This window comes from Penaeus chinensis, chromosome 22 (genome assembly GCF_019202785.1).
Source record: "Penaeus chinensis breed Huanghai No. 1 chromosome 22, ASM1920278v2, whole genome shotgun sequence".
Taxonomy (NCBI): domain Eukaryota; kingdom Metazoa; phylum Arthropoda; class Malacostraca; order Decapoda; family Penaeidae; genus Penaeus; species Penaeus chinensis.
In genome coordinates this window covers 9,707,740-9,723,206 of record NC_061840.1, presented here as the reverse complement: position 1 = coordinate 9,723,206, position 15,467 = coordinate 9,707,740, and the positions used below count along the sequence as shown (strand labels likewise).

At 36.0% G+C, this 15,467-nt stretch overlaps 1 protein-coding gene across 1 annotated transcript; it reads left to right on the top strand.

Annotated features, from left to right (window-relative positions):
* The first annotated feature begins 7,871 nt into the window (after window positions 1-7,871).
* LOC125037153 (oplophorus-luciferin 2-monooxygenase non-catalytic subunit-like) lies at window positions 7,872-13,876 on the top strand. Its single transcript, XM_047630187.1, has 4 exons — window positions 7,872-8,571; window positions 12,492-12,575; window positions 12,729-12,833; window positions 13,579-13,876. Exons 1-4 carry the CDS (start codon window positions 7,932-7,934, stop codon window positions 13,719-13,721), a joined length of 972 nt encoding a protein of 323 aa, XP_047486143.1. The 5' UTR covers window positions 7,872-7,931; the 3' UTR covers window positions 13,722-13,876.
* Window positions 13,877-15,467: the final 1,591 nt, after the last annotated feature.

Here is a 15,467-nt window from a genome sequence, read left to right as displayed (position 1 = left end):
AATTAGATATATAGATATATGCAAATATGTATATTTATATAGATAGATAGATAGATAATTAGATAGATAGATATATGCAAATATGTATATATATATATATATATTTGCATGAAGCAAGGCCAAAACGTCCAATATTACTCGAATTGTGTGTTTTACGACCTATCGATTGTTTAAATAAGTTGCCTCGATTAAGAAGCTGAGGCAGCCCTCATTCATGCTTTGCTGACAGTTATCAGCGGCTTTAGGCAAACATTCACGCTTTTCTTTTTTTCTTTTTTTTTTTTTGGGGGGGGGGTATACTAGGGATCTGCACCCGTTTTTGCCAGCGCAGCGCAAACAGGGGGACGTCTAGAAGATAAGATAAAAGCCATCAAGGGCAATGCAGTACCTTCCCACGATTGCAGATGAAGCACCTGGTCAGCGATGTCCAGAGTTCACAAGCAGTTTGTTAAGAGATTCCTTGTTTTAACATGGATCTACAGAGCAGCTGGTGATACGTCATGCTATCAGAGGGTGATGAGAAGTACACCAAATGGCAATAGCATTGCCAGAGATTATGTACATTTCAATACAATTTGAGGTTACAAAACATATGGCATTGTGCAACTGAAATGACGTGAGAAATTGAAAATTATTAAAGACAGGGTCATTTGACAAAAATTCTGTTGATGCCTACGCACACACATTCTAGTGCGTTTTCCTTCGAGGAGCAGCTCACTACGTTGGACTGTGCGACGTGTAGACGTGTATATATATATATATATATATATATATATATATATATATATATAAACCATATCCATGTTGATAAATGTAGAAAAGGTATGAAAGAGAATTAATACAATACAAGAGATGTATTTAACCGGTTATGATTGTCTTCGTCAAAAATAACTTATCTTATATTGTGAAGATATTCATTCACACACACACACACAAACACACACACACACACATACACACACACACACACACACACACACATACATACATATATATATATATATATATATATATACATATATATATAAATAAATACACACACATGCATCACCTATATATATACTCTGTAATTCCTTTGATGTATGTATAATCAAAACCGGTCAACTAATCTCTTATATTGTGAAGATATTCATTCTCATTCAAACCTTTTCTACATTTGTCAACATGAATACGGTTCATCCTTCTCACGGTATGAATGGCGAGTGGGTCGCCCGTCCCCGGGATTTTTCACAAGACGCAAGATCCAGAGTGTCAAGAATCGGCGTTGTTTCCTGACGGACTGCTTGGCTAGGCAAGTATTGCCACCTTCAGCTCCGAGCCAGTTTAAATCCGGCGATTATCCGTTCCCTGAGAGTGCTCGGGCCTTCCTGTGGAGGCCATTAGGACCCTACAGCATCGACTCTACAAACTCCGGAATGAACTCGTGGGCGAACACCTTCCCCAAGATCTGGTCCTACAACTACACCAGGAAGACCATGCTCAACGAGTCAAGCACAAGGCGAAGTTACGCCGTATATGCAGCAAGAGTAGATAGACTAAAGCTGGACGAAGTGACTTGCTCAGAAACATGTCTTCAAAACACCTGATTCCCTTGGAAAAAGAAGACCTCTCCCTGGGCCTTTAATTCAGCACCGGGCAGGAAAGCAAGGACCTAATCGACAACGTCATCGCGAACCACCGCTGTGCAGATAATGAGGTCGACAAAGGGTTCGTCCAAGGGATTGCTGCATGCTGCATGGCTGATGCGTCGTCACGTCCCCCGGCAATCCCACGCAGATATATCACCGCGCTGAAGGGCCTTCGCGACGACGAGACCATCGTCATCACCCAGGCTGATAAAGGTGGGATAAAAGTGAATACATACTTAATATGAACAATTTACTTTCCGATGCTTCTGTTTACAGGAAAGTAACGAAAGGTGAGGGGGAGATGGAAGCTGCCAGATTCAAGAAGAAGGCGAGGGATTTACTCCTGCGTTCAGCTAAAAGTAAAGGTCTACTTCACCTGCTGCAGGAGGCTCCCCGTAACCCGTCCATGAGAGGTCTCCCGAAGGTACACAAGGCAGGCGTACCGATGAGACCGATCACCTCTGGTGTTGGCAGCGCTCCCTATCGTTTGGCTAAACCCCTCTCCGGCGCTATGGGGGTCATCAGTGATTCCCACCTGAAGAACTCTGGGGACCTCATCAGACGTCTTCAGAGTTCCGGGTGTAAAAATAAAAAGCTTGCCAGTTTTGATGTAAAATCCCTCTTCACCAATGTACCCACAGACGGAGCAGTCCGTGCAGTTAAGAGGGTCACCAGCTCCATGACCGATGCAGAACTTCCGCTGCCGAGGCATCACTTCGTTCGCCTGGTGAAGTTATGCGTGGACTTCGGCTACTTCGAATTTGCTGGGGAAGAATACCAGCAGATTAGTGGTCTTGCCATGGGCTTCCCCCTGAGTGCAGTCATGGCCAGCCTGTTCATGGAGACGCTGGAGAGGGATAATTACAAGGATATAATCGGCAGACATTCAACTTGGCTTCGATACGTAGATGATGATCTCGTCATTGTCCCCAGAAGGTCGTGCTTACAACATACACTGATGCGACTTAACTCCGTCCACGAGAAAATCCAGTTCACCGTGGAGGAGGAAGAGGATCAGAAATGACCTTTCTTGGACACTCTGATCCATCGGGGTGACAACGGCCTACGTTTCTCTGTATACAGGAAGCCTACAAATAAAGATGATTATATCCATTACTACTCCGCCCACAGTAACAAAACAAAATCTGGCGTTATAATCGGCTTCTTCCTCAGAGCACTGAGGATCTGCAGCCCTGAATTTCTTGAGGATGAGGTTATCTATATAATTAATTCCTCCGTGAAACATAAATATCCTAGAGGCTTCCTACTAAACCTCAGAGAGATGGCGGAGAGTATACTCACAAGATCAGACCCTGCACCTTCTTGTAGTGATTTTCTCATATTACCGCCGTGTAACATTTCCCAGGCGATCAGCAGATACTTCGGCAATACAGTGAGAATCGCCAGCACATCCGGGAAAAAGATACATGACATGATACAAGACAAGGAGCAGCCCGAAAACAACCCTAACAGTGCAGTATATCGCATACGCTGCAGCAGATGCGACAGCATACTTTGGTGAAACACGCCGTGGTTTCAGCACCAGGATCAGCGAACATCGAGCTGACTTCTGTCAACATAGAACTTCCAACGCTATGATGGTACATACAGATGAAACTGGACTGGACTGGAAACGAAAATAGTCCATGGAGGACTGAACAGGCAGAAAAGAAAAATTATGGAAGCTGTTTACATCGCGACGGAGAATAACATCAACGCAGCATCGGGCAGAATCAAACTATCCAAGGGCGCGGCAGCAATTATACGGACGAGTGGGAGGTCACAGTCGTCAGGTGGTTCGTCAGCTCATGTCTGATATATATATATATATATATATATATATATATATATATATATATATATATATATTCTGTAATTTCTTTGATGTATGCATTTCTGACAAAGATATAATCGAAACCGGTCAAATACATCTCTTGTATTGTGAAGAGATTCATGCTCATTCACACCTTTTCTACATCTCTCTCTCTCTCTCTCTCTCTATATATATATATATATATATATATATATATATATATATATATATATATATATATATATATATATATACATATATATATAAACACACACACATATATATCTGTGTATATGTATGTATATATATATATATATATATATATATATATATATATATGTGTATATATATATATATATATATATATATATTTAAACACACACACACGCATTATTATTATTATCATTATTATTATTATTACTATTACTTTCATTATTATTATCATAATTATCACTATTATTATCATCATAATTATTATCATTATTATCATTATCATTATTATCATCATAATTATTATCGTTGTTATTATTATCATTATTATTATATATTATATATATATATCATTATAATCCTTATCATTATTGTTACAATAATGATAAGGATTATTATTATAGTTACATTTGATATTATTATTACTATTACTATTATTGTCATTATCATGACTATCATCATTATTATCATTATCATCATTATCCTTATCATTATCATCATCATCAATATTATCATCATTATCAATATTATTGTTATCAATTTTATTATCTTTATTATCTATTTATTATTATTATTATTATTATTACTATTACTATTATTAGTGTTAACATTATTATTATTGTTATTATTATTATTATTATAATTGTTATTATTTTTGTTGCTGTTATCATTATTGTCATTATTATTATCATTATTAATTATATTATCATTATTATTATTATCAATATAATTATAATTATCTTATCATTATTATAAACTCTTTATTATTATTATCATCATTATTAGTACATTCATTATTATTAATACTTTTATTATCATTATTATTATCTTTTTTATTATTATTATTGTCATTAATATTATTATTATTGTTATTATTATTATTGTCATTATTATTATTATTATTATTATTAGCATGATCATTATTATTTTAACAAATATAATGGTATTAATATTTATTATATCCATGAAAGTGTAGAATATGCAATAACCTGTAGCGTTATGTTATCATGTTAAGAGAATGCAGATATAAACGTATTTCCAAATTCTCTCCAATTTACGATTCAAACCAGTGTAGTTAACACCGGAACCGACACCGCCCATTTCACAATTTACTGCCTCCAGCGACTTTTGTGGACCTATGGGAATTGAGGCCTGAATTCTTTACATTTTGTCTCAAAATGTGTGCAAATTTCAGAATGGGTAGACATTGCTTTAGCCGAGTCAGTAGCTATATACCACGTAGAGAGTAAGTAGCTTTGCCAAGTTCTAGTGCATTCAGGGCCTTACTGCATACTGCTTCGGTTCAGAAAACATGCTGTCTTGAAATATTCCACACCAATTGCTAGACATTTAAAGCAGCATATTCAAGTGTCGCTGTATTGGATTCCATCGTGTGACAAGGTCGATCTGTTGCCAAAATGGTATTTTTCTTAGGAATATCCCTACTATGCTATTCCTTTATCTCCTAACTGGATGAAGCAAACGTGTCAACAGCTCTATTAGAGGTTACGAATATCAAGTATGGGCTCTGGAAAAGATGAAGATGAGTCCTCTGTCCCTGTGAGCGCATTGCCGATTAGCTTTTTCAAGGTCTATTGCGGTCCATCTCAGAGATAGAAATTTAGCTTGACAACAGCACACTATGCAATATGTACACGAAGTTGTTTTGGTGACAACCACAGCGGGTGTGCAGAATATGCAGTACTCCCAAGGTCCACAATTTTACTAATTGCTTATCCCTATAAAAGATCGTAGATATAAGAGAGTGTCTGCTATTATAGACACTTGTCTTGTCTTTGGTATGATAAATACTCTTTAACCGATAAGACATATAGAAAAAGATAATACATTTAGAAAAGATAATACTGCGGTGCAGTCGTGTAATCCTTTCGATATAATTCAGGATTTATTAATGGTCATCCTCAGATGCTCAAGTGTTTTTACCAAGGGTTAATGCGAGGCACGCAATTGGTTTTGTGCATAAGATTTTCAAAAATCATTCCCTGTTCTAGTAGAGTTGCATCCATCAAACAACGAACATATAATAGTTATGGAGAGTGAGGAGAATCAGATTTAGCACAACAAGGATATCTAGTCATTCGAAGACTTATCCGCTATCAGCAGGAAACAGCTGAAGATTTCCTGAGAATATCTAAGGTGCACGCTGTCCGCAGTCTCTGCCATGCAGTCGGGAGGCATTTCCTTCGCGCCTCTTCCCTGGCCCATTGTCACAGGCAAATCAGATTCATTCGTATAAAACAAAAAAGCAAAACAAACAAAACATAAAACGCATACACACTCAAATAACTTAATTATAATTGGCGTAAACAGTTTTACATTATAGTACACACATTCAGCCACCAACACACACACACACACACACAAACACACATATGTGTCTATATATGTGTGTGTGTGTGTGTGTGTGTGTGTGTGTGTGCGTGTGTGTGTGCGTGTGTGTGTGTGTGCGTGTGTGTCTGTATACATTTATATATATATATATATATATATATATATATATATATGTATATATGTGTGTGTTTGTGTGTGTGTCTGTGTGTGTGTGTGTGTGTGTGTGTGTGTCTGTGTGTCTGTGTGTGTGTGTGTGTGTGTCTGTGTGTGTGTGTGTGTGTGTGTGTGTGCGTGCGTGTGTATACATATAGATAGATAGATAGATAGATAGATAGATACGTATATATGTACATATATATAAACACACACACACACACACACACACACACACACACACATATATATATATATATATATATATATATATATACATTTGCAAATCCGTGTGTGCGCACTTGTGCGTGTGCGCATGCATGTGTGTGTATGAATACACACACACACACACACACACACACACACACACACACACACACACACACACACACATATATATATACATATATATATATATATATATACATATATACACATTTGCAAATCCGTGTATGTGCTCATGTGTATGTGCGCATGCATGTGTGTATGAATATTGCAATCTATGAATTCGTAGGCTACATGACGACCATGCCTTGATCGCATAACGCAGGACACGGTCTCTCCAGCTACAGCCACACACCCACTCAAATGCCTCTTCCAATATACTGCAGCTGCTGAGTGTGCGTTTCGCTAATCCCCTTTGTTAAGGCCTACTTCCCATGAATTATGAGTTACACGAAGGGGGAAAGGGAGAGGACTGAAAAGAGAGTAAGAGCAGATAGAATAGCGGAATGAGAGAGTAGGGAGGAAGAGGATGGGGAATGTGATAGAAAAAGAGAGAGCAGGGAAAACTCAAGACAGGAGTATGGAAGGAGTGAAAAATGAGAGATGGTGAATAGACAACAGGAAAGGGGTTAATGAGGTAAATGGAGAAGAGATAAAGCAAGGGATGGGTGGAGGGAAAGCAAGGGATGGAGAGAAAGGAATGGAGAGGGAAGGAAGCCAGTAGGCCTACTTGTGAGGAATGTTCTTGGGACATCTCAGATAATTGTATCAGTCTGAGGGATTAAAGGCCACGGTGTTTTATGGTACCTTTATGCAATCAGGTGAATAAGCACCTGTATTGAATAGTTTTCACTAAACTTTATGATGAGGTAGCACAAGTAGCTGCAGGCATGACTGACCGTTCAAAATATGGATTCAGTTCTACACCTTTATCTATGGTTATATTATAAGGTTAAGAAAGGTTAAAAAGTAATTCGTGTTGAGGGCACTGAGGATTCATGACTTTCTGGAAAAATAGATTATCTTTTGAGGGGGGCTAGGCAGGCAATTGCTCCCCCCCCCCCCTACCTCGATGTCTAGCTTGTTCCCCCAGGGCAACACTCCCACGATTTTATTGCCTAAATTACACCTGTATAGCTCTGGTCGTCGCTTGAATATGCTCCTATAATAGCCCACATTTCAAACATTTTATAAGGGATGGAAGGAGGGGGGGGGGGGGCTCGCAGCGCCCCAGAAACTGCTTGTGCTCACTTTGCACCCCCACCCCCCCAGAAAAAGCTGAAATGGTGACCCTGTTTACAACAACAATATTCGCAAGAACTATGGTGGACAGGACATCTACTCCTGTTGCTATTGATATGACCATGTTGAATAGCAAAGTTAGATAAGAAGAGTGACGCAGAACAAACTGGCATTTGGCGTCTTTCCCACCGAGCTGATTTGATGACCCTATTTTTCGGTATAACTCTTTTAGTGCCCATTTTTTTCGGGGCGCGCATGTACAAATTCACAACGCCTCGATACCCCATTCAGTGAGCATCGGACTCAAAATGACTAGAGTCACCATTCTGAACGCCATCTTGGCTCTCGCTCTTGGCTCCTGCGCGAGCGCCGCTCGCAACGCCACGGAGGATGCCCTGCGCTCCTTACCCTGCCCCGACCCCATGGACATCTACCCCTGCGTCTGCACCGTGGAAGAGGACCACAAAATGGATATGGACTGCTCCCTAGTGGAGAGCGAGGACCAGCTGGCCAGGATCTTCTCCTCCGACATTCCCTTCACGAAGTTCCGCAGATTAGTGATCATGAACAACCGGCAGTTGAAGGCTCTGCGAAGCGAGGACCTAGGTGTGGCGTCTTTCGAGACTATTTTCATAGAGGGCGGCATCCTGGAGGAGGTGCTTGCCCAAGCATTATCCAATAGCTATTCTTCCGCCACTTACATTGATCTAAAAGATAACAGAGTGTCAGAATTTCCTTTCCAAGAACTGCCGTTGTTTACATCCCTTCGCTCCTTAAAGCTGAGCATGAACTGGCTGTCCGACTTCCCAGCGTTGCAATCAAGCGTCCTGCAACACATTGAATTAGATCAAAATTCGTTTAACAGTATTCCAGCCGATGGATTCACATCTTTGATGAATGTTGAAACAATAAGCTTTTCTAACAACCATCTACAAATGATTCTGCCAGGTAAGATTTACTTTGACTAGTGTACTGATAACATTGCTATTATTAAAACTGGTAGGCATGTTGCTATTATAGTCGTAATTACAATGGTGACAATTATCAACATCTATATTATAACGATACATATTACCATTTCCCTTTTTATCACTGCTACTACTGTTATTACCATCATCATAAGTATTACTTTATTATTATTATCATATTCATGATTACTATCGCTAGTATCAGACATCATATTGTCGTTCTTACTATTTTTATCATGTCTGTAATTTTTATTATTATCATTATTTTCATTATTCTTATCATTACTGTTGTTGCAAGTCTTTTCTTTTTTCATTCCTGTTATAATGTTTATTATCTATCATCATCACCATTATTATTATTATTGTTATTATTACTATCATTATTATAAACACTACTATTATTATTATCATTATCATTATTATTGTTAAAACGATTATTATTATTATCTCCATCATGGTGATGATGATGATGAGCAGGATAATAATAATGACAATAATGACATTATTATTATCACTATTATTATTATCATTATGATCATTGTCATTATCACTGTCATCATCATCATCATCATCATAATCATTATTTTTTTGTATTATTATTATTATTATGAAAATAATAAAAATATAGATAATGATACTAAAAATATAATATTGATAACACTAATAATAGCGATAATAACAATACCAGCAAAAAATAATGATAACAGTATTAACTGATGATAGTCATAATGATGATGCCAAAAATGATTACTATGACAGTAGTGACGATAATAATAATAGCAATTATGGCACCAATGATTATAAGAAAACACCAATAACAAACACTAATTACAGTAATAATGAATGATAATGGTGACGATAATGATAATAATGATAAAGATATAATGATAACAATAACAATGATAATAATAATAATGATAATAATAATAATAAGGGTAATGATGATAATCATGGTAATAATGAGAATGAAAATGAACTTTTAATGGCAATGATAAAAATGATAATATTTGTAATATTATTGATGATGATGTTCATGATAATGATAATAACAACACTAATAATGATAGTCGTGATGAAAATGATGATTATGATAATAATTATCATTGGTTATGATGATAATCATTGATAATAAATAATCAGAAAAATTGAAATAAAAATGACGATAATGATAATCATACTATAATTATCGTTATTATAGCAAAGTAGTAATATTGATAAAAACTTATAACTGAAATAATACTGATAACGATGATAACAGTGATGAAAATAATCATCAAAATAAAAATAATAATAAAAATGAAAATTATAATGATATTTTTACTATTGCTGTTGTTATCATTATAGTCACTATAATTTTTACTATTTTTTGTATTTCCATTTGTATTTATCATCAGCATTATGATCATTATTGTTATACTTATATCAATAATGATAATAGTGACAATAATGATGATGATGATGATAACGATAATGATAATGATAATAATAATGACAATAATGAAAAAAAAACTTTAATGATAACTATAATATAGTAAAAGTAATAATGTTGATGATTATGATGATAAAAATGATAATAATAATAATCAGAATGACAGTAAGAATGATAGTGATAATAATGATAATGAAATTAAAGATCATAATGCTAATGGTGATATTGATAATGCTAATCAATTTAACATCGATAACAATAATATTAGTTGTAATGTTAATAACATGATCATAATAACAATAGAGATAGTAAGTATAACAGCAGTGATAATAATTATATGAATGATAATAATAATATTAAGAAAAATAATGTAATCAACAAAAATAATGACAATAACAGTAATCATAATAACAAAAATAATGGTAATGACGATGATAATGATAGTAATAATTATTAATGATTATAATGATAATCATTAATTGTTTTAATAATTATCATTACCATTGTGATAATGATAATAATAATAATAATAATAATAATAATAATAATAATAATAATAATAATAATAATAATAATAATAATAGTGATGATGATAATGATGATGATAATAACAACAACAACAACAACAACAACAACAACAACAACAACAACAACAACAACAACAACAACAATAATAATAATGATAATAACACCTATAATAATAATGGTGATAACTTCAATAACAATAATAACTATAGTAATGATAATAATAATAATAGCAGTAAAATAATAATATCAATGATAGGTAAATATAATAGTATAATATCAATAATAACAGTAATGTTAATGACAATTTTAAGACACCATTAAAGATGATAATACTAATAATTAAAGTAAAAATGATATTAATAATAATGATAATGCTAAAGATAAAACATTTAATAACAGCACTTATGAGGGAATAAATAGTAAAACAACAACTATTAATAATTATAATGATGATTATAGCACTCATGGTAACAATAAAAATAATAACAGTAGTATTACTGATAATAACATTGAAATTGTTATGATAATGATAGTATCAATAACATTGTTGTTATTACTGCTAATATTAATAATACTGAAAATAAAAACACCCATTTTACTGGGAACGTATATAAGCATGCACACACACACACACACACACTCAGGCACACGCTCACATACGCATGCACACACATACACTCACACACATACACTCACACACATACACACACATACACACACACACACACACACACACACACACACACACACACACACACAGACACGCATATATATATATATATATATATTGTCAGTGGTTTCTTTGCTTTGTTCTTATAAGCAGAAACCTTTGGTTCTTTAATTCTGGTATCCTCTGGGATATAGATTATCTCGGGCTTATTAAAACAATTGTATTTTCATATTTTATATTGTTCACACTATATATCACAAATACACTAAGTGAAACACGGGAATCAGGAGTGCCGTCAGTGAAGTGTTGGAGGACGAACTATCCGAGCCAAAACTCATGCACCAGGGGTGAATTAGCACAAGATAGTCACTGGTAGAGCGGGCTGCGGTTGTCAGCTACTCAGCACCAATAGAAGGGGCAGCAGATATCAGCTACTCGGCCATCACTAGAGGGGTTGCAGATATAAGCAACTCAGCATAAAGAGGCTGTAATAAATAGTTCGTAAAAATAGTTTTCTGCCTTAATTTTTACTACATCACTTCACAGCACTTCACCGCATTTTATTCACCATTCACAAATTGAATATATAGATATATACTCATACAATATATACAAACTAAATAAAGTAGACTTACAAGTGTTCAGGTGTGGAGCTCGGAGTAGAGTGGCAAACCATAGAATGGCAACCACCGATAATGGTTGACATGAGGCTTTGGTGGGGTCGAAACTGCCATCCGAACGGTGGAGGCGAACCAAAGGGACACTTACACCTCACACACACACACCATATACGCACAACACATACGTACAATTATGAACAACTAAATAGTGAAACCATCACTAAAACACAAACCCTTTACATATATATATGCATATATATATATATATATATATATATATATATATGTGTGTGCGTGTGTGTGTGTGTGTGTGTGTGTGTGTGTGTTTTATGCACACACACACACACACACACACACACATATATATATATATATATATATATATATATATATATATTCATATATAAATATATATATACATATATTCATATATATATTCATATATATGATATATGTATATATATATATATTCACATATATATATGCATATATATATATATATATATATATATATATATATATATAAACGGGCAAATTGCTTTATATACACAGACGTTTATATACAATCAAATCAAACTACTCGTACACGGAAACGGACTCCTGAGTTTGAGAATACTTTTACCCTTTCCTTGCTGCCTTCACGCCCGCCGCAGGAACCTTCTCGGACCTTCCCTTCCTCCGGGAACTGCACCTTGACCATAACCGGCTGAGTCAAATCCCTCAAGGAGCCATTGCAGGTACATCACAGCCTTTTTAGTCAAGGATACCATATTTACTTTTCATTCTACTCATGGATATCATATTTATTTGCTCGTTTTTTGCTTTCAATGTCATGCATGTCTTTCTTCGCCTGCTATAAAGAAGACCCTCAACATAGCAATGCATTCTAGGTTTCAAAGGCGGGCTGCTCAACTTGAAGGAAAATTCACTGAAAGTCCTAGAAGAAGAGATTTTCCGCCCATTTGTGCAGGGAGGAACCACGGTCGCCTTGAACGGTCAGTTTTTTCTCTCCAAATCCCCCCCATATCTCTCTCTCTCTCTCTCTCTCTCTCTCTCTCTCTCTCTCTCTCTCTCTCTCTCTCTCTCTCTCTCTCTCTCTCTCTCTCTCTCTCTCTTGATTGTGTCTATAAAGCATTTTTTCTGATCCAAATATTGACATTGCAAGTGAAAAGGTACTGCTTCAAATTAGTTGAGTGTAACATAAATGCAGTCGGGTAATTAGGCCCTTCGATGGTTTCGGATGATGTTCCAGATGCAACGAAAGAAAATGGATGCAACCGAATGGCTATCACGTCCTTACGTATGCACACAAGCGAGCCTAAGCACGCACACACAGATGCACACGCACACACACATACTCAAACCCACACATTTTCCGGCTGTCAAAAATGGTCGTGTACGTGGCCATCCTTTTTTATACAAAGTGATGCAATATGAAATGACAAAAAGTCCCTGTATCTTTTTTGTTCCATTTATTCTCCATAAAGAAAGCCTATTATTTCTTAGTTTTCGCAAATGCATATATCTACATGGGGCAATAAAAATGTAAAAAGCTAAGCTTCTTACCTGAAGTAAATGGCTTCACGGAAGATAGTTCGTCACTGATATAGATGCTTGAGTTTTCTTCTTAACAAGGATTCGAATCGAAGAAAATCTCTTTTATCCATGCAAGAACCCTACCAAGTTCCGTAACTGTATATACTGAAATCAGTTTTTAATTATTGTTATTATTTTCTCAAGGTAACCCTCTCAGCTGCGGCTGTGACATAGCCTGGCTCGTCGTGAACGGCGCCTTCATGGACCTCATCTCCGAAGGAACCACGTGTTCCGACGGAGAGTTCCTGTCCGATCTCGACCCGGCTATTTTCCAGGATCTCTGCTGAAAGCATCTCCCGATCCGCTAGTTTTCAGCGAGAACTCGTTTTGTGTAAGCCAGCCAGCATGCTTCAAACACCGCAACATGTATGGATCCACAATAATAGTTTCCTTCCTAATGCCTGTTAAGGAATTAGAAACTTACATAAACTGTCGATCTGTACCATAAATGTTTTATCTTCGCTCACATAAACAGACACATAAAGCGCGGTAACTTTAGGAGGGACTTGGTGGTAGCGTTAATGTTACACGTGAATTATATATATATATATATATATATATATATATATATATACATATATATATATATGTATATATGTGTGTGTGTGTGTGTGTGTGTGTGTGTGTGTGTGTGCGTGTGTGTGTGTGTGTGTGTGTGTGTGTGTGTGTGTGTGTGTGTGTGTGTGTGTGTGCATATATACATACCCACACACACACACACACACACACACACACACTTGTGTATGTGTATATATATGTATTTATATATATATATGTATATATACACATATATATATACACGAGTGTGTGTGTGTGTGTGTGTGTGTGTGTGTGTGTGTGTGTGTGTGTGTGTGTGTGTGTGTGTGTGTGTGTGTGTGTGCGCGCATCAGTGTAACGTTAATGATAATGTCAGGATATTCATCTGTCTTAACATCATAGATCAGATAATTCGCATCAACACCATAAGGCTCCTGACGATGGTTAAGTTGATTAAGTTGGAAATGTTATCAATCTCTTATATCTTAACAGTGAAAGTAGCTTTCCTGTAAACGGTAGTGCAAGGGAAGTTGGTTTCCCTTCTCCATTTACAGAAAATTTTAATGTTATGATGTTGGCAATTAAAGCAGGATAAAAACTATTTCGCCTGTGATGCTTGGTTCAGCAGCAGAAAAGTATTCATAGGGATACAGAAAATCTCAATAGCACATTTGTAACTTTTTTGTAGTATCAAGAAAGCATTTGCATAGTCCATTGGTGTGTATATGTATATGTATATACATATGTATGTCTATATGTTTGTGTGTGTGTGTGTGTGTGTGTGTGTGTGTGTGTGTGTGTGTGTGTGTGTGTGTGTGTGTAATGAGTTACTTTTGGGGCACCAGAATAAATTTGTTCTTGCCATGATATGGTGTCTCCTTCGTCGTGATCTAAAGAACTTTCTAGTGTTGCAGAAATGATTAGCGAAGGTCAGAATCACGCACTGGACTCAGACGAAGTGCTATCCATTCAAATTAATATTTTTTTCTCGTAAATTGGGCAATACAGTCAGGTTCGCACATTATATCATATTATCCTTCTAATACAAGTCATAGGTAAATACATTTCCCTTTTAACACTTAGAAATATAAGTTTACGGTTTCTTTCCCTGCAAGCATTTACAAAAAATACTCAGTGGACAAAAGAATGCTTTGGAATTCAGTTATTGCTTTTTCCTCACTTCATGAAAGAAGATAAAAAAATGGAAATTATGAATAGCGTCGTGTCTCTTTTAACTGAATGTTGTTGCATTAATGAAATATTCGTTCTCCGAAATTCGAATCCAAACGGCCTCCTCGCCTAGGTCGTAGGATGTCTTTTCCATCAGGGAGAGTTCCTTCTCTGCTGCGCCAGAAATCCCCGGGTGTCCACCTCAAGAACAGGGATCAGGAAAGTTAACTTGATTTTTTTGAGTAAAGTAAATTAAAAGCCTTGACTTCAAAGTACACCGGCGCATAAGCCACTTACCTCGTATAGTTCATGGATGTGAAATGTAT

Excerpts from the sequence above, each read along its gene's own strand:
- LOC125037153 (XM_047630187.1), top strand. The coding sequence starts at position 7,932 with ATGACTAGAGTCACCATTCTGAACGCCATCTTGGCTCTCGCTCTTGGC. Across the intron at positions 12,576-12,728 it reads CCCTCAAGGAGCCATTGCAG|GTTTCAAAGGCGGGCTGCTC; the intron begins GTACATCACAGC and ends AATGCATTCTAG. Across the intron at positions 12,834-13,578 it reads AACCACGGTCGCCTTGAACG|GTAACCCTCTCAGCTGCGGC; the intron begins GTCAGTTTTTTC and ends TATTTTCTCAAG.